General features: G+C 38.4%; 2 protein-coding genes across 9 annotated transcripts; one reads left to right on the top strand and one right to left on the bottom strand.

The window, feature by feature from the left end:
- Nucleotides 1-905: 905 nt before the first annotated feature.
- LOC143878543 (protein PARALOG OF AIPP2-like) lies at nucleotides 906-15,867 on the top strand. Of its 8 annotated transcripts, none has more exons than XM_077380829.1 (13): nucleotides 906-1,359; nucleotides 1,927-2,004; nucleotides 3,904-5,211; nucleotides 6,458-6,543; nucleotides 6,669-7,207; nucleotides 7,591-8,043; nucleotides 8,160-8,817; nucleotides 8,934-9,164; nucleotides 9,252-9,376; nucleotides 9,681-10,210; nucleotides 13,677-15,074; nucleotides 15,171-15,216; nucleotides 15,299-15,867. In XM_077380829.1, the coding sequence occupies exons 1-11, from the start codon at nucleotides 1,288-1,290 to the stop codon at nucleotides 14,739-14,741; spliced, it is 5,145 nt and encodes a 1,714-aa protein (XP_077236944.1). In that variant the 5' UTR covers nucleotides 906-1,287; the 3' UTR covers nucleotides 14,742-15,074; nucleotides 15,171-15,216; nucleotides 15,299-15,867. The 8 variants fall into 8 exon arrangements, with proteins under 8 accessions (XP_077236944.1, XP_077236941.1, XP_077236934.1 ...); XM_077380826.1 differs by having other exon boundaries at nucleotides 15,163-15,216; XM_077380819.1 differs by having other exon boundaries at nucleotides 13,677-15,216.
- A 697-nt stretch (nucleotides 15,868-16,564) lies between these two features.
- Nucleotides 16,565-23,021, bottom strand: LOC143886869 (uncharacterized). The gene is made up of 5 exons (XM_077391034.1): nucleotides 22,816-23,021; nucleotides 21,196-21,325; nucleotides 18,662-18,755; nucleotides 17,027-17,107; nucleotides 16,565-16,938 (listed from the first exon to the last, which is right to left on the bottom strand). Exons 1-5 carry the CDS (start codon nucleotides 22,847-22,849, stop codon nucleotides 16,801-16,803), a joined length of 477 nt encoding a protein of 158 aa, XP_077247149.1. The 5' UTR covers nucleotides 22,850-23,021; the 3' UTR covers nucleotides 16,565-16,800.
- Between the last annotated feature and the right edge of the window lie 560 nt (nucleotides 23,022-23,581).

Genomic DNA, 23,581 nt, shown 5'->3' with positions numbered 1-23,581 from the left:
ACGTAGATTGGATTAGGTAACCCAAAGAGATTAGGAAAGTAGATTGGATTAGGATTATTTCCTTCTATAATTATCTTGTTTCATTCTATGTTTGTCATGTAAGTGCTCTATATAAGCACACTTTGAGATTGACAGTATCAAGTGAAGATTAGTGAAAATCAAATTTCTTCATTGTTTCACAGCTCTTACGTCGAAGAGAGGATATCAAACCTATTTAAGGAAAGAGCAAACCTGGCATTGCTATTCACATGAGAAACAAATGCATAAGGATTTTCGCATCCGGCACACTCGAGACCAAATTAACAGCCAAGATGGGTCGAGAGATTCTAGCATAGATATCACAATCTTCCATTGTTGCGGCCTGGTAAGTCAATCTCTCTCTATATCTCTCTCTAGTTCAATTTCGGATGCATCCTTTTCTCAGACGAGGAGTTTGAATAGTTGCACGATATGTTTAAGAAGTTCATGCACAAAGGAGAGAATAATCGATGTATGGTGGCAGACTATCCTCACTCACGCAATTTCAACTCACGTGAGGTCCACGTGTGAGTAACTATTTTATTTTACTTGAAGATTAAGGAATGGCAACCCTCACACGCGCTATTACATTTACACCCCGAGCGCAAGATAGCTTTGCTACCGCCTTAGCCCAATCTACTGCCTCCGAACCCCACGCGCACGCTACATTATCGTGCGAATCTCACACATGCATGTAGCTGATTTTATTCAGAAATGATTTTTCACACCCTATAGGATAATGCGCCCCATTTTTAACGTGAATTGTGGGCATCAAGTCACTTTAAAATGGGGGCGCATTTTCCTACCGTGGGGGCGAAAAAATCATCGCCCTGATTTTATTCCCCATACAGATTACCACCAAAGAGAATAAAACGGGATAGGCAGAGAGCGAGAGAGAGAGAGAGACTAAAATCACTGAATCTGCGTTTCCGATAAAATTCAACAAAACAGAAGAAAACAAAATCTCGTTTCTTCATTTTTAGAGAGAGAGAGAGAGAGTCTTCCCATGAGTAACACGCTTGTGATTTTACTCTTCTTTTCTCCACCATGGATTTTTAGGCCCCTCAAAATCCCCCTCAGATCTACTACATTTCATCTCCAAACCCTCTAATTTAAGCCCCTATCCCCACCAATTTATAATTCCACCCCCCCATTTTGCCCTAATTTCCCTTCTTAAGTTATAGAAATATGACTGTAGCAAACCCTAGGCTCCATGAAACTTTGCTCTGAATTCTCTTCTAATCCGATGGTTTCACGATAATCCGATCGATGACGAGAAAGCTTAAGGAACGAACCCTAAAAGAGCTCTACGATCTCACTGACAAGCTTTTGGAACCGGAGGCATGTAAAAATTTTTGCTTTTTTTTTTTCTCGAATTAGGGTTTCTCGATTGCATCAGATTGCGTTTGATCATGTTCTTAGTTCTGCGATTTGGTTTCGTACTTGATTTTCTTGTTTGGTTGATAAATTAATCGAAAGATTATTTTTTTAGGGTTTTTTTTTTAATCTTTCTGATCGCATTGGTTTGGAAAGTTAGGGTTTTTTCCCTTTTATCTGCTCCGAGTTATATAGTATTCTTGTCGTGATTGTTACTGGATTACAGTTTTTCTTATTTTTTTTAATAATGGGGTGAGATGCAGTTCGTACAATCATTTGATAGTTTCTTGGATTGGCATCGATCGTTATATTAATTGAATGAAATGTTCATTTCATGTTCCTTGACAGAAAATGTGTGCATTAACTCAATCATATGAATTCAGTCTCCAGTAAATTATCTTAATCAGTTAATCATCTGTTCCGATCATTGATATTCTGAAGTTTATTGGTTCTGACTGCTGTGATTTAGTTTTTTTTAAACTGTTACTGTATTGGAGAGGGTAATTTATGTGGTTTTAATATACTATTTAGGTCACTCCAGTCCTGAAAGGGAGTTGCAGGATACAAGGACCCGTGGATGAGTTGGACCATGATCTTCAAAACAATACGGTAAATCATCTATGAAACAAACTGGATAGTTTGCTTATGTGTCTATGCCTAACATATTGTATAAACTGAATTTAAACATGTTAGGATACTATTGTGATCGTTTCTTAGGCATTACTGTGGTGCGTCAGTTTATCGCCAATAAATTTGGCAACTGGAATCATAGTTTGATCCACTTTTTAGTTCACTTAGACTAGTTACAGTGACAAATGATTTGTCAATTGCTAAATCAGGATTTGATAATATAGTTTCTTCTACATGCCTATTGATTTTATCTTTGATCCCATGTCAAAAACCAGCTATGTAACTGTAACCTTCAATCCAATATCAAGAATAAATTACAATACTGGGTAAATCGGGATATGATAATATAGTTTTTTCTATATGCCTATTGATTTTATCTTTGATCCCATGTCAAAAAACATTTTTGTTACTGTAATCTTCAATCCAATATCAAGAATAAATTATAATACTGGGCAGGATACTTTTCTTTCATTTGATCATTTTTTTGTCAAAATGGTATTGCCTGCCCTTGTTTAATAGCAGATTTTGATATTACTTCCTTCTTTGGAAATTGTATGAGCATTTACCGTGTTCTACCACTCTGTCCTGTTTGGTCTTCACAAACCTAGACTTTTGCCTCATTAAATTAAAAATGCTCTATCTAATGAAACAATAACCTTGACCTGATGTATAAAAACTATATAAGGATAGTAGTGATAGTAATGCACAGGGGAACATAAGGTCCTTCTCCTCCTCCTCTTGGTATTAGTTGGTATTCTCTTGGCATATCTAAATTTCAGACTTAAAAGATCTAACTTGGTCAACTAACTTGATTTTGATCAAGTTCAACAAGTAAACCAAGGCATAATGGACAAGTTCTCTGGCTTGGTTGCAACAGGCTAGGGACCACACCTAGTCAGCTTGGATTAGCGCCTATCAACCACATTAATGCTTTTGATTCTGAAATCCAAAAGTGCATAATTTGCATGGATCTGTTTTTTATGTGATGCCATAGGTCAAAATTATTCAACCTCTCAAGGCTCTACTTACCCTGCTGTTATGTATTTTGAGGGTGTTTGAAAACGCAATGTACATTTTAATGTATAACTGGCACTCAACATAAACACGTTCACAAGCACGCATCTGTGCTTATGTACGTGGATGTATTCATATGTATGTATGCGTGGTGTATTGTTCTTAAATGACACTTTCTTGGAATTTCTTATGGAAATTTATCGGTGTCACATCACGCCATTAGGGTGTCCTTTCTTTCTTTTTTCTGCTGTTACTATGTTTCGAAAATTTTTCTATAGGATTCATTTCATAGAAGAGTGGCAAAGTTTATTGCCGGCTGCCAACCTGACGCCAACCCTCCTCCTTTATACTGGCTTGGGACAGGCTGTGAAAATGATCCATGTGGACAAACCCAACTAGTGCCGGGATTAGACTTAGTCAATTTGAGCCTGGTAGATTCTTTCACCTCCTTCATGAAATTTTTCTAAAGGATTCATTAGCCGACCCCAACTAGTTTGGGACAAAGGCTTGGTTGAGTTGAGATGAGTTGAGTTGTTACCGTGTTTCGACTGATGAAAAATTATTGTCATTCTGATATGTAGATTTATGGAATGATATGTTTTATTTGTCATTTGGTATTCATTGGAAAATGAACATACACCCCCTCTTGTTTAGTTTGTTTTAACTTTTGAATGTTAAATTTTCTCCACTGATAAATCTTGATAGTATATTGGGGATATAATGCCGATGTCCACTAATTGAATTTTCCTTTTCTTGTTCTATTATTAGCAATTTTCAAGCTCTGATTTGTATGTTTCTGTTGTGACTGATATTTCTATAGGTTTTTTTGTCTTGATGAAATCCTCATCACTTCTTTCTCAATAGGAAGCATCTCCACCTGAGAGAAAAAAATCTAAGGGTTCTCTCCATGAGAATGTCCGTATGAGAGCAGAGTCCGGGGCATGCAACGTATGTGCTACTCCTTGCTCATCGTGTATGCATTTCAATCGAACTGTATCAGCTATGGAATCAAAAGTTGAAGACGAATTTTCAGAAGAAATCTGTAAGGGGAAGGAGACAAATCAATGTTCCTATAATGACCGGCAGCATACAGCTAGTGAAACAAATAATTTACTCAGTGCAAGTTCAAGTCATGATTCATTCTCTGAAAATGCTGAAAGTAAAGTAACTATGAGGACATTTGATACATCTGATGTATCCGAAGATGGTGAAATGCTCCCAAAGTTATCGTCAATTAGAACAATGGGTAAAGTTCAGCCTCTTGACAGACCACGGGATGTTGCTGCTCAGGATGACCTTTCCTATCACAAACCCTTTCCATCTTTGTTTCAAAGAACCTCATCCAGACAATATGAGGAGCGAAGAGGATTAGAATGCCATGGTGATAACATTTTGTGCGTTGCTGGAGTTAAAGATGCAAATATATCAATTAACAATCATACTGTTGACTTAGATAGGAAGAATGTTTCATGTAGTTCTGCTAACAGTTTTCTTATGGAAGGTGTTGAAAAGGCAATTCAACCTCAAAATGCTCCTGATTGTGTGGCTAATTGTCATCGTGAAATCGTTGAGAGCAGGCATAACCCTAGGAGGTCAAGCACTTTTATGAAAAATGATTTTTGTAAAAAGGGTTCTGGTATTACTTCAGATAATGCCGGCCTTCCCCAGAAACCTGATCCAACATTGTTGCCTTCCTCAAAAGATGTCTATGTAGGCAATGCTTCACCAAAGTTACGAAGTGACAATACTGGAGATTCCAAGGATATGGAAGAAAATTCAAGTTCTCAGCTCCGGAGAGAGCCTTCTCAGTGCTCTTTGGAGAAGGTAGACTCTTCATTGGCAGGACCTGTGACAGCCAAAAGTGCAGATCAACTGAAATCTGTTGTGATTGACTCTACTAATATCCTTCTTGGGACTGAAGATAGCAAAGTAGGTCGGGTGAGAAGTAATTATTCCTTTGAGGCTCCAATGAAAGTTTATCCGTGCTTGGGCACGGAAATTGATGTGAATAGTGAGAGCCTGCAGTCCAAGTCTATGAATTGCAAAGACATAAACCATCAATTTGAAAAGCCAAATGCTTTGTTTGCAGCATCTGATATCCAGGAATCATCATTGCAATCTCAACCCATCTCTGAGAGTGAACAGTCTGGATCAGATATCTTGGAGCAAGATGTGAGTACTAATTCCTCCTTTGCTTATGTTTTCCCTATTGTTAATTTGTATTTTATGTATTCCAGTTTATACTAATCTATATCTGGTACAACTCCTCAATTTATAATAATGTTGACATCCTTCAGCTAGCTAAAAGGATTTCTTGAATGTTTTTCAATTTGAAATAGTTGCTGCTATAGCTTCATTAGAAGCCACTTTGGATCTCAACACATCAGAAGTTAGGTGACCATTCTAGTAGCATGTTATCTGTAAACACCTAGAAACAAAATGGACTGCCATACATCCACAATTTATTTTAGGGGATTGATATATGCACGTGCTACTATCAAGAACCTCATGACCTGAATTATTGTGTTGTGCCACCCTATGGGCTGTAGCAGTAGGATTTTTGTATGCGAGGAAGGTTGCTGCCCCGAATCCCAGGATCTCATTTGTGGAAGGGGTTTCTGGCAAGGGTTGGTTAGGTTCAGTGGTTCAATGGGGGAAGATGTTTTTGAGGGATTGAGAATGCTGGATAGGAGTGTATCAGATCAGTAACTCATTTGAGTTTACTTGGTAGAGGATGTCAAAGATAGGTCTGTAAGAAAAATGTTGGCTGAGCGTAAAGATGGGGAGGGCTATGTATTAGGTGGTTGGGTGGTTGATTGAGTCGGAGATTCGTTAAGAGAGGAGGGAGGGTGAGGCTGTCAGCTCGTTTTATGGTCACGTGGGATTCTCAGTGGGTCCAAAGAGAAGTGCTTTGGGGTGGTGTTTTCGATGGTTGCTGAGTGTGTGACTGCAACTGGACATGTGACCTAGTTGGCAGAGGGCTATGGATTTCCTTCTCGGGCAAGGGAGTTTCAGGAGCTGAAGCTGTGGGATTTTGTTAGTGCCATGATGAGCATGCAGAAGGTTCACCAGACATGCGGAATTTCATCTGTTTTTCCTTCTTTTTTTAACTGGCTGGTGTAACTAATACTGTCCCAACCCATGGGATGCAATAAAACGACATTTGAAGTTCTGCATGCAGATATCCATCTTGTTTATTCTAAGTTTCTAACCGCTACTTATATTACTTCTTCATGGAAATAGTCCGAGGCAATTAATGCTGTCCTTGGAAAAGTCTCTTTTTTTTAAGATAACTGAATTTATTAAAGCAGCAACCGAGAGAGTCCTCATGAAACTGTATTCTCCATGTTAATTGCAGTTTCCTTTTGGAACATTAACAATGCTATTTGTTGAGTATTTTTGTGACTTGTGGAAATAGGTCAAAGTCTGTGATATCTGTGGAGATGCGGGCCAGGAGGAGATGCTTGCTATTTGTAGCAGATGTAGCGATGGTGCGGAACACACGTAAGTGGCACTTTTACTTTATGCTCTTTAAATTTTAGTTGTATGATTGTTTTAATCATCTAATTGAATTGCACGCATTTTATTTGTTTGTAGAAAACATGCTGACACTGTTTATTGTCAATTAGTTATTGCATGAGAATAATGCTGGATAAGGTTCCAGAAGGCCGGTGGCTGTGTGAAGGTTGCAAGCTCGAGGAAGATGCTGAAAACCAACAACCAAATAAAATTGAAACAATGTCAGCAACTCCAACAGCACCATCATTAAATGAAATAAGTCAAAATAGTGGAGACACCTTCAACCCGAAGGTTCTGTCTAAGTTGGATATCATAGCAGAAGAAGAAGAGGCAAACCATGCTGGAAAAGTTATTCCAAGTCCCAAGGTCTCTGCTAAGAGACATGCCGACAATCTGGAAATTTGTCATATATCAAAAAAGCAAGCTATTGAAATTGCTGGATCCCCAGGGGCTCAAATCCCTAGCAAAAGTGCATTTTCTAAGGAGAATTCATTCAAGAACTTGGATTCAGGGAAAGTGAAACCAGCAGCTCATCACGCAACTTCATTTGGAAGCCGCTCTGCTAATAATTTTCAAGAAACTGCCCACTCTCTTGGTACTTCTAGTCCCAACTCATCAAGGATGCAAGCACGGCTTCAGTCTCCTCTGGGTAAGTTCACACATGGATTTAAATTTCGGTTTTGGTTTCGGCCTTGGTCGAAATTCGGAAATTTCAGCCGAAATCCGGTAAAAAGTATAAATTTATTATTTTGGACCGAAATTACCAAAATTTCTGTAATTTCCGCCGAAATTTTTTAAAAATAGTACTTTTTTGAAAAAAAAAAATCAATTTGTCGAAATTTCTTAAATTAATTTCCCAAATTTTGAATTTCGGCCGAAATTTGGGAAATCCGAAATTTCGTGAGTGCACATACCTTAGGTGTTAGCTAGCTCGTTGCATTCACATAAACAGCATTGCATTACCTGTGGGATTATAGTTTTTTTGTTTGTGCCAAAGTATTTCTGAAGCTCTAGATCTGTGGTCCTTCGCAGGTACATTATCACGTTCAGCTACTTTCAACGGCGTAAACACAATGCATAAAGTCAAACAGGTCCCAAAAGTATCTGAAAAGCAAAAATTGGCTACAGAATCTACTAGCAGTGATGCAAGAAAAGAGGGATCAGTTCGAATGTTCAACAAATCTGCTTCATTAAAAAATGTGAGTTCTAGTCACTTAAATGCAACTGAATCAAAGGGCAAAACGCAAGATCCAAGACCCTTGAAGCTAGGAAAAGATCAAAATCTTATAGAAAGGAAGAATTCGTTTAAATCAGATCGTTCTATGGTCAGTTCATCGCCAAAGGCTGCTACCAGTATGTCTCCTCTGAAGGCTGATCCAAAAAATGTGTCCCGTGATCCAAAGGCCGGGCAACATGATGTGAAACTAAAAACTTCATCTAGCCCAGCTGTTTCTAATAAAGGACTTGTAAATGCAATTGTTTCAGGTGGGGAGCTACTTACTCATTTTAGGTTCTGTTGGTATTCATATGTTTTCCGTATCTGTTTACTCTTGCCTTTTGTTTTAATCTACTATAGCAATTTTTTTTGTTATGGTATTTAGATGGATATGGTGAAGTCAAGAACCGGTCATCATCTTTATCCAGTGGTTCTAGATCTCCATCCTCAAATGGCATGTGCAATTCGGAGGAACAAAAACCGTGCCAAGTTGGTAAAAGTATCCAATGCCATAGATGTGGTGAAAGGGGCCATATTGCACAATTTTGCACAGTTGGCAGTCTCCGCCTTCCTGCTTTTAAGGCAAAAAGTTCGCAGGAGATGACAAACAAAAGTAGTAAGTGGAAAGATGCTGTAAAAGCAGCCACAGCACGGACTAAAGTTCATAAGAATGATAGAGTTCCCGATCAATCTGATAGGTTATCCAATTCAAGTACTGATTTGTGCTCTGAAGTGCTTTTTAAGGATCAATTGTCAAGTTCTATCAGTTGTGTGAGGGATTTCCCTTCATTTGATGGGGTGATTATCAGGCAAGAGACTTTGAGAAGTTCTACAAGTGATTCTGGTAGAGCTGCACCTACAATCAATGTTAAGCACCCGACAGAAAGAATAAGTTCTGCCAGAGAAAGAGACTTGAATTTTATTCCTACCATTTCAGATGAGTCTAATCTGAAGCCTTACATGAGAAAGCTGCCTGGTCTAGCTCCTTTACTTGCAATTCCTTCAAGAATTTCAGCCTTTCCAGAGCATTATTACATATGGCAGTATGGACCTTTTCCTTTGAAATTTTGAATTATTGGTAAAGGATATAGCGGTTTAGTCATTATATTCTGTTTCTTGTCTTTTTGGAATTCCTAATGTGTTTCACTACTACTTGCAGAGGCAGTTTTGAATTACAGAGAAGTGGAAGACTTCCTGACCTTTGTGACGGGATTCAAGCACACTTGTCAACTTGTGCATCATCAAAAGTCCGTGAAGTAGTGAACAAGTTTCCTTACAAAGTCCAATTGGAGGAAGTTCCTAGACTGAGCTCATGGCCGTTGCAGTTTCAGGGAAGCTGTGTGACAGAAGATAATATTGCTCTCTACTTCTTTGCCCAAGATATTCAGAGGTTTGTTTTCACACATTTACTTCTTTTTTCACGGCAAAGCGGCAAATCTTGTCTTGCATGCTGATGTATTTGTTTTCCATAGCACAGTTACGAGAGGAATTACAAGAAGTTGTTGGAAAATATACTTAAGAATGACTTAGCTCTCAAAGGGAACATTGACGGGATTGAACTTCTAATATTTGCATCAAACCAGCTACCTGAGAAATCCCAGCGTAAGAATAATATTGTAACATCCATGTGTACTATTGAATGACATGTTTAACTTCTATATTAACTGGGCATGTTGTTGAACTCGCTTACTTTTTTGGGGAGGTAGGTAAGCTGGGATTGAACCTCTCATGGTTGAAGGACAAAGCCTTGACCAATTGAGCTAGAGGCTCAATCCCAACTCACTTGCTTCGATTAATGGATTATGTCTGCTTCCACGAACAGATATTAACATCCTTGCCATTTTTAATTTAGTTTTGTACTCCATTATATTTGAGAAAAGCTGTCTCAGTTAAATGTTCTTTGCAGGTTGGAACCGATTATTTTTCCTGTGGGCTGTTTTCAGAGAAAGGAAGGAAAATTGCTCAGAATCATTATCTGGCTCTCAAAAGAAGCTTTGTGGGGCCAATTTAGGTGTTGAGTCCTCAGTCCAAGATTTGCCTACTGTCATGGCTGAGGGTACTGTACCTCAGAAAACTTTTCACGACCATGTGGATAATGAATTGTCCACATGTGACGTATCATCCAAAGTATCAGAAGCAGTCAAGTCAAGCGCCTCTGTGCATTTTCCGTCTTTGTCATCTTACTCGAGTATGGATGGGAATTGTCATGAGAAAACATCATCTCTAAATCAGAGTTCTATAGGTTGTCATAAACTTAATCAGTCGGCAGTTGAGGAAATACTTTCATCAAAGAAGCACACTTCATGTTTATCTCCTGAAATGCCTCCATCAACTGGTGTTGGCCATCTGCCTAGTGTACTTGAAAACTGTTCTTTGTCAAAGATTCCATCAAGTGAATCACAGTTGTGCTCAGAAGTGAAATGCAACAATACCCTGGTAAAATGTTTATACTCTTTCTTCTCTGTGTACAATGCTATACAAACCATCTCATCTTGCTTCTTGATTGCTTTTTCAAATATATTTATTAAATATGCAATATCTTGAAAACTGTTTCAAATGGGGGAGCAGACGTTGATTGCACAAGTTACTGCACCTATGGTTCTATGTATTGCGATGTGAGGTCTGGCACAATGTCTGTGTATGCACTCAACACAACTGGTTCTTGTCCTTTGGTAGTTTGACTTTTACTTGAGTAGATAGGGAATGTGCCCAGTATGACCAGTTTAGGTACCCTGTTATAGGCATATGTGGTATTAAAGATGTTTGAGATTTGGTTTCTTTCCTTCTGTTTTTCTCCTTTTATTATTACTCTGCTCTTTTGAGCATAGTTTTATTATTGGAAAATATCGGCCGATATATATATATATATATATATATATATATATATATATATATATATATATATATATTGACCTTTATATTGTGAGATATCGAGCAATATATTATGATATTTTAATGCTCCGATTTATCTCAATATTTTGGAATAGCGGTATTTTAAAACCATACCCTTGAGCAAATATTCCATATGAGCTTCAAATAGCACTAACGGATGCTGATGATGTAGCGGGCCTAGATATGATGTTGTTTATTTCACCTATGGTCAAAAAACTGAAAGTCTACATTGAAAATGAATGCGTGATTCAGATTGGGCTCAATAGAGTATACAACTGTTACAACATACTACAGTGAAAATATTTAGTCTGGTGGAAAGTTCATCCTTTATCAGAAGGTATTAGGAGTTTAGGACTACGACAGAGGAAGCTACTGTAAGAGGCAAACATGCATTTTATCTACTACGATGGCCATAGTAGAAAGCGTATGTCGAAGGCGCACCTTATAATTACATTACTTTGGACTGACGAAATGATTGCCCAAAACTACTTGTGCGTTGGAAGTACCTAATTTGTTGAAAAGGACAGTCATTTGTGACAAGCGTGAGGATCACATTTGACAAAGCTCCTAGTGCTAATCCTGACTGTTATACTTGACGGGATAAGTCTTTTAAGTGGGGGAGTATGACATGGAAGATCTTAAGGTACAAATTTTCATTTTGAGGTGTTTTGTTTAAGTCCCTTAAGTTACAGTACGGGTACCTTAGTCTTTTCCCATCATAATCATTTTAGTTTTTTAAGTTACGGGTGTTATGAATAGGCCCTACTAGTCTACTACACATGTATTACGAAAATTTTAAGCATAAAGAGATTTTTAAGTCATTAGAGGGTATTTTAGTCTAAAAGTATAGTTTTAGAACTTTCTTGTTCTCTTCTTCTTCATATATATTGTAAGGCTCAAGGCACTTCTCTTTAATAATAATGATGATAATGATAATGACAATAGATGGTGGATGCTATGGATGACTGAATGAAAATCGTTTTTTTTCTTGCTTTCTTGCAAATCATGGATGTGAAGCCTTACTTTTCCAAGGTATGCGGCCTTAATCCCCTTGGTGTGATGCCTAGGGTTCCCATGGTGCGAAGCTTCGGAATTGATAGTGTGATTCTAGCATAATCTTCTTCTTTGGTGTGAAGCCTTGAGATAAGTAGATTACATCCTAGTGCTTGTTGTTTATTATTTATAATAATATTCGTTCTTCTTTTTATTGGGTTTTCCCCATAAACTAGCTTTCCCTGGAATCCCAAACCGCCATTACTCTTACCCAAAACCTATCTTGCATTATCTCATTTATTTTCTACACCTTCCCGACATTTGTACCTTATAGGCATCCACCTCCAGCTTTCTGGCATACGCCTGCATCTTCTCGGCATACGTCTGCACATTACCAGCATACATCTGCAACCTTCCAAACCTACCCTAAGCCTAGTAGAAATATTTTTCCAATCCAATCACATATTTTAGAACCCTAATTTTCACCCATTCATTTTACCCATATTTTCAAACATATTTCCTCGTATTCCTAAATCATCCGGATTTTTAAATTTCTTTGAAACTCGAATTCCTTCAAGAACCTGCCCTAAACTCCTCAATACGTGATTAAAATCAACAGACATCATGAGACTTTTGGGGAATAGTATATATGAATGAGACTTCTTGGGGAATGCTAGTTTTGGTTTCTTTGGAAAAAATGTGACTTTTGGGAAGATAAGGATGGTGGTCGAAGTATAGTACATACAAATCTAGGTTTGTTTATAGTTTAAAAATGGTAATGTAAATATGCGGGTGAAACAGCAGGTGCAACTGGGCCATATAACTCTCCTATGTTTAAAGGAGTGAGGAGATGATGATATGCATATTTGGGGGTTGGACGTTTTGAGAAGAATCGATGATAGAGATAAGGAGAGATAGTAATAGTACTAGATAGATTTATGGGTGCTCTTGGGGAAGAATATATCTTGGTTAAACTGTAGAGTAAGGTATGCTCTGCGAATGTGTAGGATTCAATAACCTTTATCACTGTCTCTTGGTGGTTCAGGGTATGCCTTGAATTGCCTTAACTGATGCTATGTAATGATACTTGGGACTCTTGGTCTCTAATGTAACTTTCATGGTATCAATGAATATATGTCAACTTTCAAAATAAAATCAGCAGACATAATCCTTCCATGGATCCTTCCTCATCCAGTTTGGTATCAGAGCTGCAAATTAGTGTTTCCTTTGATCATCCTGCATCATAACCTTTCAGTACTTTGATGCTAACATTAAAGCATGTCCACAAAGTGTATGTTGGGTTGGAAGTATAAACCCCATGTAGCCTGCATTTGGAGCTTTTATGCTTGCTGTCTAGTAGGAGTTGATTGGATATGCTTGGTCTCTCTGGTAAAACTTTCATCAAAATTCTTTTCTCCCCCTCTTGCGCCTGTAATTCCCACTTCTATGCGAGGAGATTATTGCTTTCGCACTGCAGTGAGGATGGAATTCACATTTTTACCCTAAAACTTTCATTGGTCGACTAATTTGATCATCAAAACAGAGAGTGGAATATTATGAGGCAGTTATATGCTCTTGGTTGACTCTGATTTTGATGTCCTGAAGATCCAACCCTTGGTTCTGACTTCCGACTTCCTGACAGATGAGAAAATTATCATAGGGGTGTTCTTTGTGTGTACCATGGGTTTAAAGTTTAAACTAACATTTTTAGGAAATCAGCAGTTGCAAGTGTGATTAGGTTGGTCACTGTTTACATGTCTGGGGAATTATTTTTCAGTTTTAAGTAATGTGATATTGAAAGGGGCAACTACTCCTGCAAACCAACTCTTTTAGATCCTTAATTATAAGAACCACAACTATTTTCCACCAATCTACATTTATCTCTGTACACTGCTGATTTAGCAGTGTGCACCTGATATGCATGCACCTTGAGTTTATCATGCCTTGCCAATATTTTTTTTTTCTTTCATTTGTAGCATTTCCACTCTTGACTAATATGTAGCCATTCTGCCTGTAGGAAGAAGTCTTTAGAGATTTAGAGTGCAGGAAGGATTCTGAAGTTCTACCTAGCAATGAAGCAACTACTGTACAGAATGATCTTAATGAATGTAAAGCAGTGCCTATTTACTTGGATGGACAAGCAGGTTCTACTTCAAGCTCACTTGTTAGACAAGACTCTTCAGATATTCCTCCAGCCAGATCATATTCTCTTGTTCAAGAAGCAGGTCCTCTGTATTGCAGAGATCGAACGAAAACAAGGGACCAGGATAAGACGAGTTTTATGGATAATGAATCTTTAGACAGGAACATGTGGAAGGGGCTAATAAAGAAAGAACAAAACAACTGGGAGCTGATATCTAGCAGGAAAGGCCCACACTCAGATTCTCCAGAGACGGCCTCAGAAGCTTCTGGTGAATCATCGAGGAAGACAAGTCAAACAATGGTGTATAAAGAGAAGATGGATCGTATGGAAGTTGAGTGTGGGAAAGAATGTAAGAAAATGAAGTTGTGTCGTAGTGAATCAAGTGATAGGACTAGTTCTCAGGAACAGAGTTTTGGGTATGGATTTTCGCCCAAGATATTTGACCTGGATGCTAGCCCCGTCAGAGAGGAGCAGAAAGCGAATTGTGTTTATGGTGACTCTGGTCTTCCCAAGAACTCGGGAACTTTCGAAAGATACTTCTTTCCAGTAGATTCTGATCCTGTGAGGGACTGCAAAGCAGGCAACGACTCCATACCATTGCAAATAATTTCTTCAGATGATGAAGATCAATCCGAGTCTGATGTCCCAAACCTCGAACTTGCATTGGGGGGCAAAAAGAAATCGCCAAAAGGGGGAAACTTGCCGTTTTTTCTTCAGTTAATAGATGACAAAAGCAACAAAAACAAGCTTCCGGACCCAGTAAAAGATGATGGAGACGATGTTTTTTCAGCTTCTCTTTCTCTCTCCCTTGCTTCCCCTCTCTCCAAAAAGGAAAGAACTGCAAAACCAGTTTCAAAGACAGAGCATCTCTTGCCCGAGAGCCACCATGTTAACACATCAGTGTTGCTCTTTGGTCGCCCTCTTGACAGCCATAGATGAATCCAAATTAGATGCTGCTTGCCTGTAAATAAATCATCAAATGGATATTGTCATTCTATACCATGATCATCGAGGATCAATCACAGGTTCTGTCAGAATCCATCTCTCCTGCTGCCATCTGTTCATAACCATACAAAATCCATTTTATATTTATAATATACTTGTTTGGTTTTTCTTCTCGGTTTCATGGTGCCTTGGTACGGAGACTGGCTGTTTGTGTATAAAGAGAATGAAGGTCGCAGTCTAGTGCCATGCCCCATGCGGGACTCTCCGGATAGATGTGCCTTTAAGCCGTTGGATTTAGACGTCTAGTTTGCTGCTGCTTATGTTCTTGTGCGTATATATAATCCAGGTTACTGTACTTATCAGTTATCATATGGGTCTGAGTTCGTAGTTTTTTGGGGACTAACCATGTGCTCAGTGCACCAGGAAGCTGTACCATGAATTCATCTTCTTCGACCTCACATATATTAAGGTTCGTTTGCCTTTATTTCTGCTTCTCGTTGCTTTTGTTTCTCTCTTGATTGCACAGTTTTTAGTTATTTAGCTATCTGCAGGAGGCTAGCGTTAACGCAAGGATTTACCCAGCTGGTTGATGTGTATCAATTAGAAGTTTTGATTAGGAGAAGTCCATACTCAAAGATCTTGAATTATCTTGAATTTCAACGCTTTGTTCAAGCATGTAAACATCTCGAATCAGGTTCAGTTAGAACTCTAATAAAGCATGTCACCAATGATTAAGGGCGAGAATCGAACTCAGATCTCAGTGAGGACGAGGGAGGGTGTTAAGCTTAAAGCCTTGAACCATCCATGAGCTCTGCAAGCTGACATATGTGCTGATGGGCTCGACTTGGAACCCGGCTTTTGAACCGGAACCAGTGGTGTCTTCATCTATTGTTAAATAATGTGTGCATAACTGTTTCTTATGACCCTAGAATTTCTCACTTGTGTTTCTGTTTGTTGCTTTGTAAAGGGGAAGGGGAAAAAAAGGAATAGAAAGCAAATCTCAGAGATTACTAAATGTTTGAATATAAAACTCCTTTTGTTTTGCATTCAAATGGAGAAAGGAAATAATGGAAGAGTGACAATGTAGGCCTAAACTAATATACTTTGGAAGTTGCTTGGACCCAAATTGGCCCGTATGTTCGTTGGGAGTATATTTCTCAAAACTTTCAGAGGCTGGTTGCAGCATGTAGCAAGATGAAGTATATTGTCTTGCCATGGGAGGAAGGATCTTTCCCTGTGGTTGTTATGAATCACGGCTTGGAAGCTCCATAATCTGCATCATTTAATACTTTTTTTACCTTTTTTTTTGCCCTGTTTGGATTGCAGGAATTTTCAAGTGAAAACTATTCTAAAATTTCCTGCTATTCTATTGCTTGATCACACATAAAGAAATTACTTGAATGAGGTTGGTTCTAGTTTTACTTTGAGGAACCTTCAATTTATGATGATATCTATCTAAGTAGATAGCACCATATCATTCCCCTCTAGACGGCGGAAAGGTAAAAAAAAAAATCTGCCACAAGTGTTTTTCTTGCAATACAAACAGTGCCTTGTTTTCTTATCTGAATTGAACTTGAATCACGTTGGTTCCAAGTTCTAATTAGAGGGGCCTCCAATTTATGATGGCATCTCTCTAAATAGACAGTACCATATCATTACCCTCTAGACCGTGGGAAGGTAAAAAAAATCTGCCACTAATGTTTTTCTTGCAATCCAAACAGATCCTTCGTTTGTCAACACATTCCAAAGAATGAAGAAGATGGGCAGCAGAAATCCTCAAAAATGGCCACTAGAGAAGGGACTTGCACTCCACAAAATCCTGTAAAAAAAACATAAGTACCAGCTTGACAATTCCATAAAAGCTGCTATTGTACTGGAGTCTGAAATTTGGTTTCTGGAAATAAGCACCATGACAAACTTAAGGCTAGTACATAATTATTATAAATTGCCCACAGATTTGGAACAAGGCAATCATCCAAAATGAGTGATATCAGGTGCAGAGTACAACTTTCAAAGCTGATATAAAGTGTAGAGTCTGTGCAGTAAAAAATTTCTACATTGTAGCCTCCACTTCAGAGTCAGTCTCAATGGGCTCCTTCGCTACATTGTTACTACCTCTCAATCGTGATGAAACATTGTCGATTGCAGAATTCAGTTGGCTTATCTTTGCGTTCAATGTCTGTCGAGTCCTCTGCATTTGAATAAAAAATTACAAAGTCAATTCACATTCTCATTTGCGAGTGTATTGTCTATCAAATGAGTTTGGTGAAGATAGTCACCTCTAAACCTTCGTCGTAATATAAAGGTCGCTTGGCTCTTCGAAATCCATATTCATCCTCATTCAGTATGGATCTCCTGATCTGCTTGCCCACAGAAAAAACTTTGTACAATAGAAAAAAAAAATACTCGAGCACGGAAAGCAACTAGAATTAAGCATGTCAAATGGACAGGTTTTCATGAATGCTGAACCTAGAACCACATAGTAACATGGAACCACGATCCTGAAATATTTTTCTCGAACAAAGATGGGTCGGTAATTCCGTTTTTAATGAAAATGCAGCCATCTGGCTGTTCTTGTGCCTGAATTATCAAAACTGAGGAAGGTTAGTATCAACCTGCCGGAATTCAGATTTTGAATGTTAACTTGAGATTTCTCCAAAAAATAACTTAAAAGATTTCTCCAAACAGTTTCACCAGTCCAGCATTCCAGCACACATTTTTTTAGGTAGGTAAGCTGGGATTGAACCTCCGACATCAATGTTGACTCTTAACCAATTGAGTTAGAGGCTCAGCCCCAGCATTCCAGTATACATATCAGAGGGAATCACACCACCATTAAATAGAAGAATATAGAATAGCCTAGGAAAGGAATATCACAAGCACCGAGGCCGTACGGCCCATACCTAAAGGGAATCACACCACCATTAAATAGAAGAATATAGAATAGCCTAGGTAAGGAATATCACAAACACCGAGGCTGTACCTAAAGGAGTTGTGTTAAGATGCATCAGAAACAATAGAAGAAAATTGGAGATGATGGCGAGCTCAATGGAGTTGCAGCAGCCATATGAGCGAGCGAGAGCATGCGCGCGCGTGTGTGTGTGTGTGTGTGTGTGTGTGTGAGAGAGAGAGAGAGAGAGAGAGAGAGAGAGAGAGAGAGAGAGAGAGAGATTTTGGACCAAGTTTATATGGATTCTTTTTTTTGGGGGGAATGGTCAGGTTATATGGATTCTTGTCAAAGCAAAATCCATCTCATGCATGCATCCATAAACGTAGATCAGAAGGAGTACAAACAACCTGGGTAATTGTATTAAATAATGTAGCAATGTTTAACTAATACTGTTGATACAGTATCTCTATATGATGGAGCAAAATGATGCAGATTTGGGAGCTTCAAAGCCATGATTCATAACAACCACAGCCTGGGTAATTGTCACTGCAACATCAAATGAGCTTTAAATGAATCCTCCTTTTATCCACATAAAAAAATGGGTGGACCTTACTAAGCATCTGTAAGGGAGCACCCCCAAAGTTCTCCACGAGATGAGAGATTGAGAAAGGCTCATGATGAACTAAAAGATTTATCATTTAAATCTCAGGTGCAGTGTTAAAGACTGCAAATTGCATAGAAAGCTTGGGTCTTTTTGACATATTCTATTAATTGCAAATAATGAAAACAATCCACTTCTACCCTTAAAAATGAAAACAATCCAATTCTAAGCCAGAGAGTACATCTGCTGCTTGCTTAAACCATATGTCATATTTAGCAACAGTACCATTCCAATCTAAGAACAGCTGATTCAAACAATGCCAATTTAGAAGTGAGTTCTTGAATATTTCAGGTATTCATGAAAAGTGTTATTGAAGTACTAACAGGTCAGAAATAACATTATGTGCAGGAAAAGTACAATTACCTGAGGAGCAAAGACATAAGCTAGTGTTCCAAACACTGCTCCTCCTAGAATGAAGCCAGCAAGAAAATCGCCACCTCCACCCCTTGATCCATCACTACATCCAAGAAGAAAAGCAAAAAGAAGATTGCTAGATGAGTATTGGCACAGGCACCATTAAATAGATTCATTTATGGAAGCATAAGAAACAACAAATAGAGCATTTCCAACAGCCACTCTAGCCTTATGCCACATGTGAATAAAGCATGACAATGTTTCCCTGTTCTAGCACTTATATGGTTCAACCCTTACTAAAATAAACAAACAAAGAAATAAATAAGTGTTCATGAAGTATTCTGTTATAATAACTCTACTTCTCCATATGAAGATATTTTTGAAGAGAGAAAAATAAGGAGTGCAACAAAAGGACTTTCCCAAGAGGTCACGTTACACATCCGCATACTGACAAGTGTGAACTCTCAAACAAAGATTAAAATGCAAAACCATAATTAAATTTTACTCCATTTGATGCATTCTACTGCCCGTAAGTTCAGTCAGAAGTCAAGAAGAACTCAACGCTCATCCATAAATTAATAACCACGGTGTATTATGAGGATTAATCCAATTTGGATAAAGAATAAATTATAGCAATATGTGGCCTTAATGAACACCAAGTTTTTACTTTATGAAAACTAGTTTTTACTTCATGAGATGTTTATAAATTTAAGTGGAACTAACACTCAATCTCTCTTCAATCAAGATGATGTCGCCAAACAGTATGGAGAACTTTTGAGCGTTCAACAAAATTATAATGAGGGGTTAAAGAAATAAAACGAACTTCATGAACATATAAGTTTGAGATTGTCATTCATGATACAACAAAATCCCAGATTTGATTTGGAAACCGAGTTTCTGATTTCCAAGTAAACTCGGAAAACTCGATAGAAACCTGCTGATTTTGTAGAAGTCTACTGACATGCTGATCAAAAACTTCCTGATACCCTGAATGTAGTATGCTTCTGAAAGTTCACATAATTTGGTCTCTCCGATGCTCTATTTTCCATATGATGAAGAGTCCACTCCTCATCAATAGCAAATTCATTGCTCGGTTATCTGATCTCAAAACTTTCCCCATCAAAAACTCTCGAACTACCTTTCCCTCGACAATCTTTTAACCCAGGAATAAGGCGCTCCTTGCTAAATGGCTATGCAGATTTCACAACAAAAAAGAAGCTTTTTGGAGGAACGTTTTGGTGGGCAAATATGAGAATGAGGGGGTGGGAGACAAAAAAAAATAGGTAGAGGTCATGGTTCCCAGGGCATGAAGAATGGGGGTAGAATTTTGAGAGGGGTTGGGAGCTCTCCAGGAATTTAAAGGAGAAATAGATTGTATTAATAACCTGTTTTCTATTTTGGAATGGTCCAATATATCTCAGGTGCGATCCAAATGGAGACTATTCGGTCAGATCCTTCTTCAAGACCCTCAACAATGGCTATGATTCCTCTTAGTCACCCAGGAACAACCTTTGGAAAGCACCCGCTCCACCTCGTATCACAAATCTTTCTTATACTGCTTTTTTTAGAAAAAATCAATACCCAAGACTACCTAGAAAAGAGGAAATTCAGACTCGCCAACATATGCCCGTTGTGCCAAGCCAATGAAGAAATCGTCAATCATCTTTTTGTTCGCTATAAGATCAGCAATTGCGTAGGGAATAAAATTATCAGATGGTTTGCCGTGAGTCAGGTCTTTCCTAAATCAATTAGGGAGCGTCTTCTTAGCTAGAAACTTAGAGGTCCAGGCCCTCTTGGCAAGATCCTATGGATTTTAGCTCCCTATGCCTTCATTTGGTGTATACAGAACAAGGGGAACAACAGAATTTTCAATGACAAAGCATCTTCTAAAGCCAGTTTGTTGTTGAAAACTAAGTTAATGAACATCGGGGTGCGCGAACTGCAGAAATGAAAGTTGGGGAAATTCTTTTTTTTTTTCTCAGCTGATTAGAGGGTGGAAGGTCCACTTATGGTCTCGTGGGATTAAACAGACCATTCGGGCCCCGTTGAAATCCACTGGTGGAGGTTAGCTTGAATTGAATGCTGATCGATGTTGGATTGGTAATCCGGGTTCAGCAGAAGTTGAGGGCTCTATCAGAAACTCTAATGGTGGCATCTTATATTCCTATTAAGGACCCGTAGGGAAGATAGATTCTAATGAAGCTGAAATGCTGGCTCTTCCTACTGGTTTGAGAATCTACCAAGATAGGTTTAATGGTAGATTGGAAGAAGAAGGGGGCTCAGCTAACATCATCGCTTGAGCGAAAGACAATAGTCAGGGTCAGCGTGATTTAGCTCTTTTTGTTGATGAAATTAGGGACAGATGCAGATATAGACAGATTAACTTTACGTGCATTTCTCATAGTATTAATGATTTAGCTGATAGATTAGTGAAATCCGGTGTAAATGGGCATCTACTATTCCAATCGGACACATCCTAGTTCATGAATAGGATGGCTTCTCTATGTACCTTATTCATGAATGAAAAGTTTAGAATATCATACTTGTACTCTGCACAAACAGAGAGACTGGGTTTTGGTTGATTTGATTTTCTTTGAAATGTCAGTCCTGATGGGTTCCCGAACGTGTTGAGCTTTGTAGAACGAAGGTCGCATGACTTGAAGTGGGATCCACCTACATCAAAAAAAAAAAAAAGTTGCATGTCAATCAGGAAAGAAAAAAAGTCAGCATCGCTATCAATCCATAGAAAACATTTGAATTTTTTAATCAGACAACAAACAGAAATCTGACACCACCAAAATAATTATTACCAGAAAACTTTTGTGATCATAAAACTTATATGACCTAATCCATATTGACATAATGGAACAGCTACAGAGAAAACCAAAAATATAAAACAACAATATATGCAACATAAAGGGCACTAGCTTTAATTAACATCCTAAATTGCCCAGAATGCCGCAAAAGCTTCAATCACAGAACTTGATCCCTAATTTGTGTCAATTCAACTCATCTTCACAGTCAATATGCTGATCTTCAAATTGTCTGACAATAAACACATTATAACTCACCATTTATGCTCACGTTAAAATTCACACTTTAAGTGTACATCTTATATGCTATATTGGCTTAGCACACCGATAATCAAGCTTCAAAGTTCAAACCACAGATTTGTCAATGAGGACATTGTTCATTGAAATTACTGATAGACCTAATCTCATATTCATAACCAAGTCACTAATCACCAACCAGTTCACCACAGACACTAGCATGTAACAAATCTACAATTGTCTTCCGTATATGCATGTATAAATGAAATTGGTAGTTACAAGAAGCGGCAAGGAGAAATATAAAGTAAAAATCCACATGAAATATGCACAAATCGGGATAAAGAATTAATTACTGTGTTTAATTTTAATTGTGAAGGGGAAATTAGGGCTTATTTGGAAGCAATCAATTATTTCATTTCCAAAATTATTGTAGCCATTGTTTGCAAATTATCATATTTAACTTCAACACCATCAGCCTCTTTTTTGGGAAGCTAAGCTGAGATTGAACCTCCGACCTCAAGGTTAAAGAACAGACCCTTGACCATTAGCCGTTTGGATACAATAATTTTATAATCCTGGATTTTACAAGCTAAAACATAGATTTTCCAATCTTGATAATGTGCAATCCGTGTTTTAGCTTATACAATCATAGTTTTACTTATAATGGCCGTTTGAATACAAGTATTTTATAATCTAGGATTGTAAAATCCTGGTTTGTACGTGCTAAAACTTGGATTTTATAAAGCTAAAACCTGGATTTTATAAGCTAAAACTTGGATTGTACATTTTCAGGATTGTAAAACCTAGGTTTTAGTCTAGGTTTCAGCTTATAAAATCCAAGTTCTAGCTTGTAAAATCCATGTATAAAAATCCAAGTGCTATTATAACGCAGTCAGGCAATCTGCAACGCTCTGAACATGTATCGAGAGAAATTACTGAAATGAATTATCTAACGCCGATATTGTAAATGAGGACTGAATTGAAGAACCCGCGCGGATTAAAGGAGTAAGAATCGAGAATTTGAATGTTTTTGGCAGTAAAAAACACACAAGGCATCGAGATTCATAGAGAAGAAAGGGGAAAGTGAGGAGTGTTGGATGAAGATAAATTTACCTGTGAGGGAAAGAGCAGAAGCAGAAACCGCCATGGGAAACAAGAGTTGAGAAGGGAAGGAGGGAGAGATTTGATCCAGGCTTTTTCTAGTTTGATTGGGAGGGGAGGGTGAGGATTTTAGGTATCTTAATTCAAGAAAGAACCCTCGATTCTATCGCCAATTTTTTTTTAGCTCCGTTTCTTTCGACGGATAATTAACTCAAACCAAGGAGATTGATAAATTCGCCCTACTCTACGATAAATTCACCCTACTTTACTAAGGGTGCAACACGGGTCTGGTTGGATCGGGTTGTGCTAACCTTGGCCTAACCCGATTCGCATTAATTTGACCCAACTTGAGCCTCGGGTCGAGGATGGCCAACCCTAACCCAATCTGCCTAACCATAACCCAACCTATCGAACCTTTTTTTTTGGGGGGGCGCGGGGTCGGGGGTTAGGGTTGGTTTCGAAATATATAAGCAAAAAAACATAAACCTAAGAAAATGATGATATTAGAGGAAAGAGATCAGGTTCAGATCGGGTTGCCAATGCCTCAGTCCTGACCCCACCTGAAATTAAATTGAGTTCGCTTTTCCCAGCCCAACCCCATGAAATGCCAACCAACCCGAGCCAAAATCTGGCTGAACCTGTCATCGGGTGCGGGCTGAGCCTGTCCCAATTTACATCCCTGCCCCTTTACCCACAAGCAGTACATCTCTCTCCCTCGCTCTCTTTTAATTGTTTAAATCTTCTGAACAAGGTAGGCCCCACCTGTTATTATTCTCAA

The sequence above is a fragment of the Tasmannia lanceolata genome, unplaced genomic scaffold (assembly GCF_043159265.1).
Source record: "Tasmannia lanceolata isolate RefF3 unplaced genomic scaffold, GAP_Taslan_0.1 ptg000002l, whole genome shotgun sequence".
Classification (NCBI taxonomy): Eukaryota; Viridiplantae; Streptophyta; class Magnoliopsida; order Canellales; family Winteraceae; genus Tasmannia; species Tasmannia lanceolata.
The sequence above is the reverse complement of the archived record's forward strand: the minus strand, read 5'-3'. Positions and strand labels throughout refer to the sequence as shown.

Bases quoted from the DNA above. Each gene is read 5' to 3' on its own strand.
- LOC143886869 (XM_077391034.1), bottom strand. From the start codon at position 22,849: ATGGCGGTTTCTGCTTCTGCTCTTTCCCTCACAG. The intron at 21,326-22,815 runs GTAAATTTATCT...TTTTTGATGTAG, and splicing joins TTCTGCTCTTTCCCTCACAG to GTGGATCCCACTTCAAGTCA. The intron at 17,108-18,661 runs GTAATTGTACTT...GTGGGCAAGCAG, and splicing joins CTTATGTCTTTGCTCCTCAG to ATCAGGAGATCCATACTGAA.
- LOC143878543 (XM_077380829.1), top strand. From the start codon at position 1,288: ATGACGAGAAAGCTTAAGGAACGAACCCTAAAAGAGCTCTACGATCTC. The intron at 6,544-6,668 runs GTAAGTGGCACT...ATTGTCAATTAG, and splicing joins AGCGATGGTGCGGAACACAC to TTATTGCATGAGAATAATGC. The intron at 7,208-7,590 runs GTAAGTTCACAC...GGTCCTTCGCAG, and splicing joins ACGGCTTCAGTCTCCTCTGG to GTACATTATCACGTTCAGCT.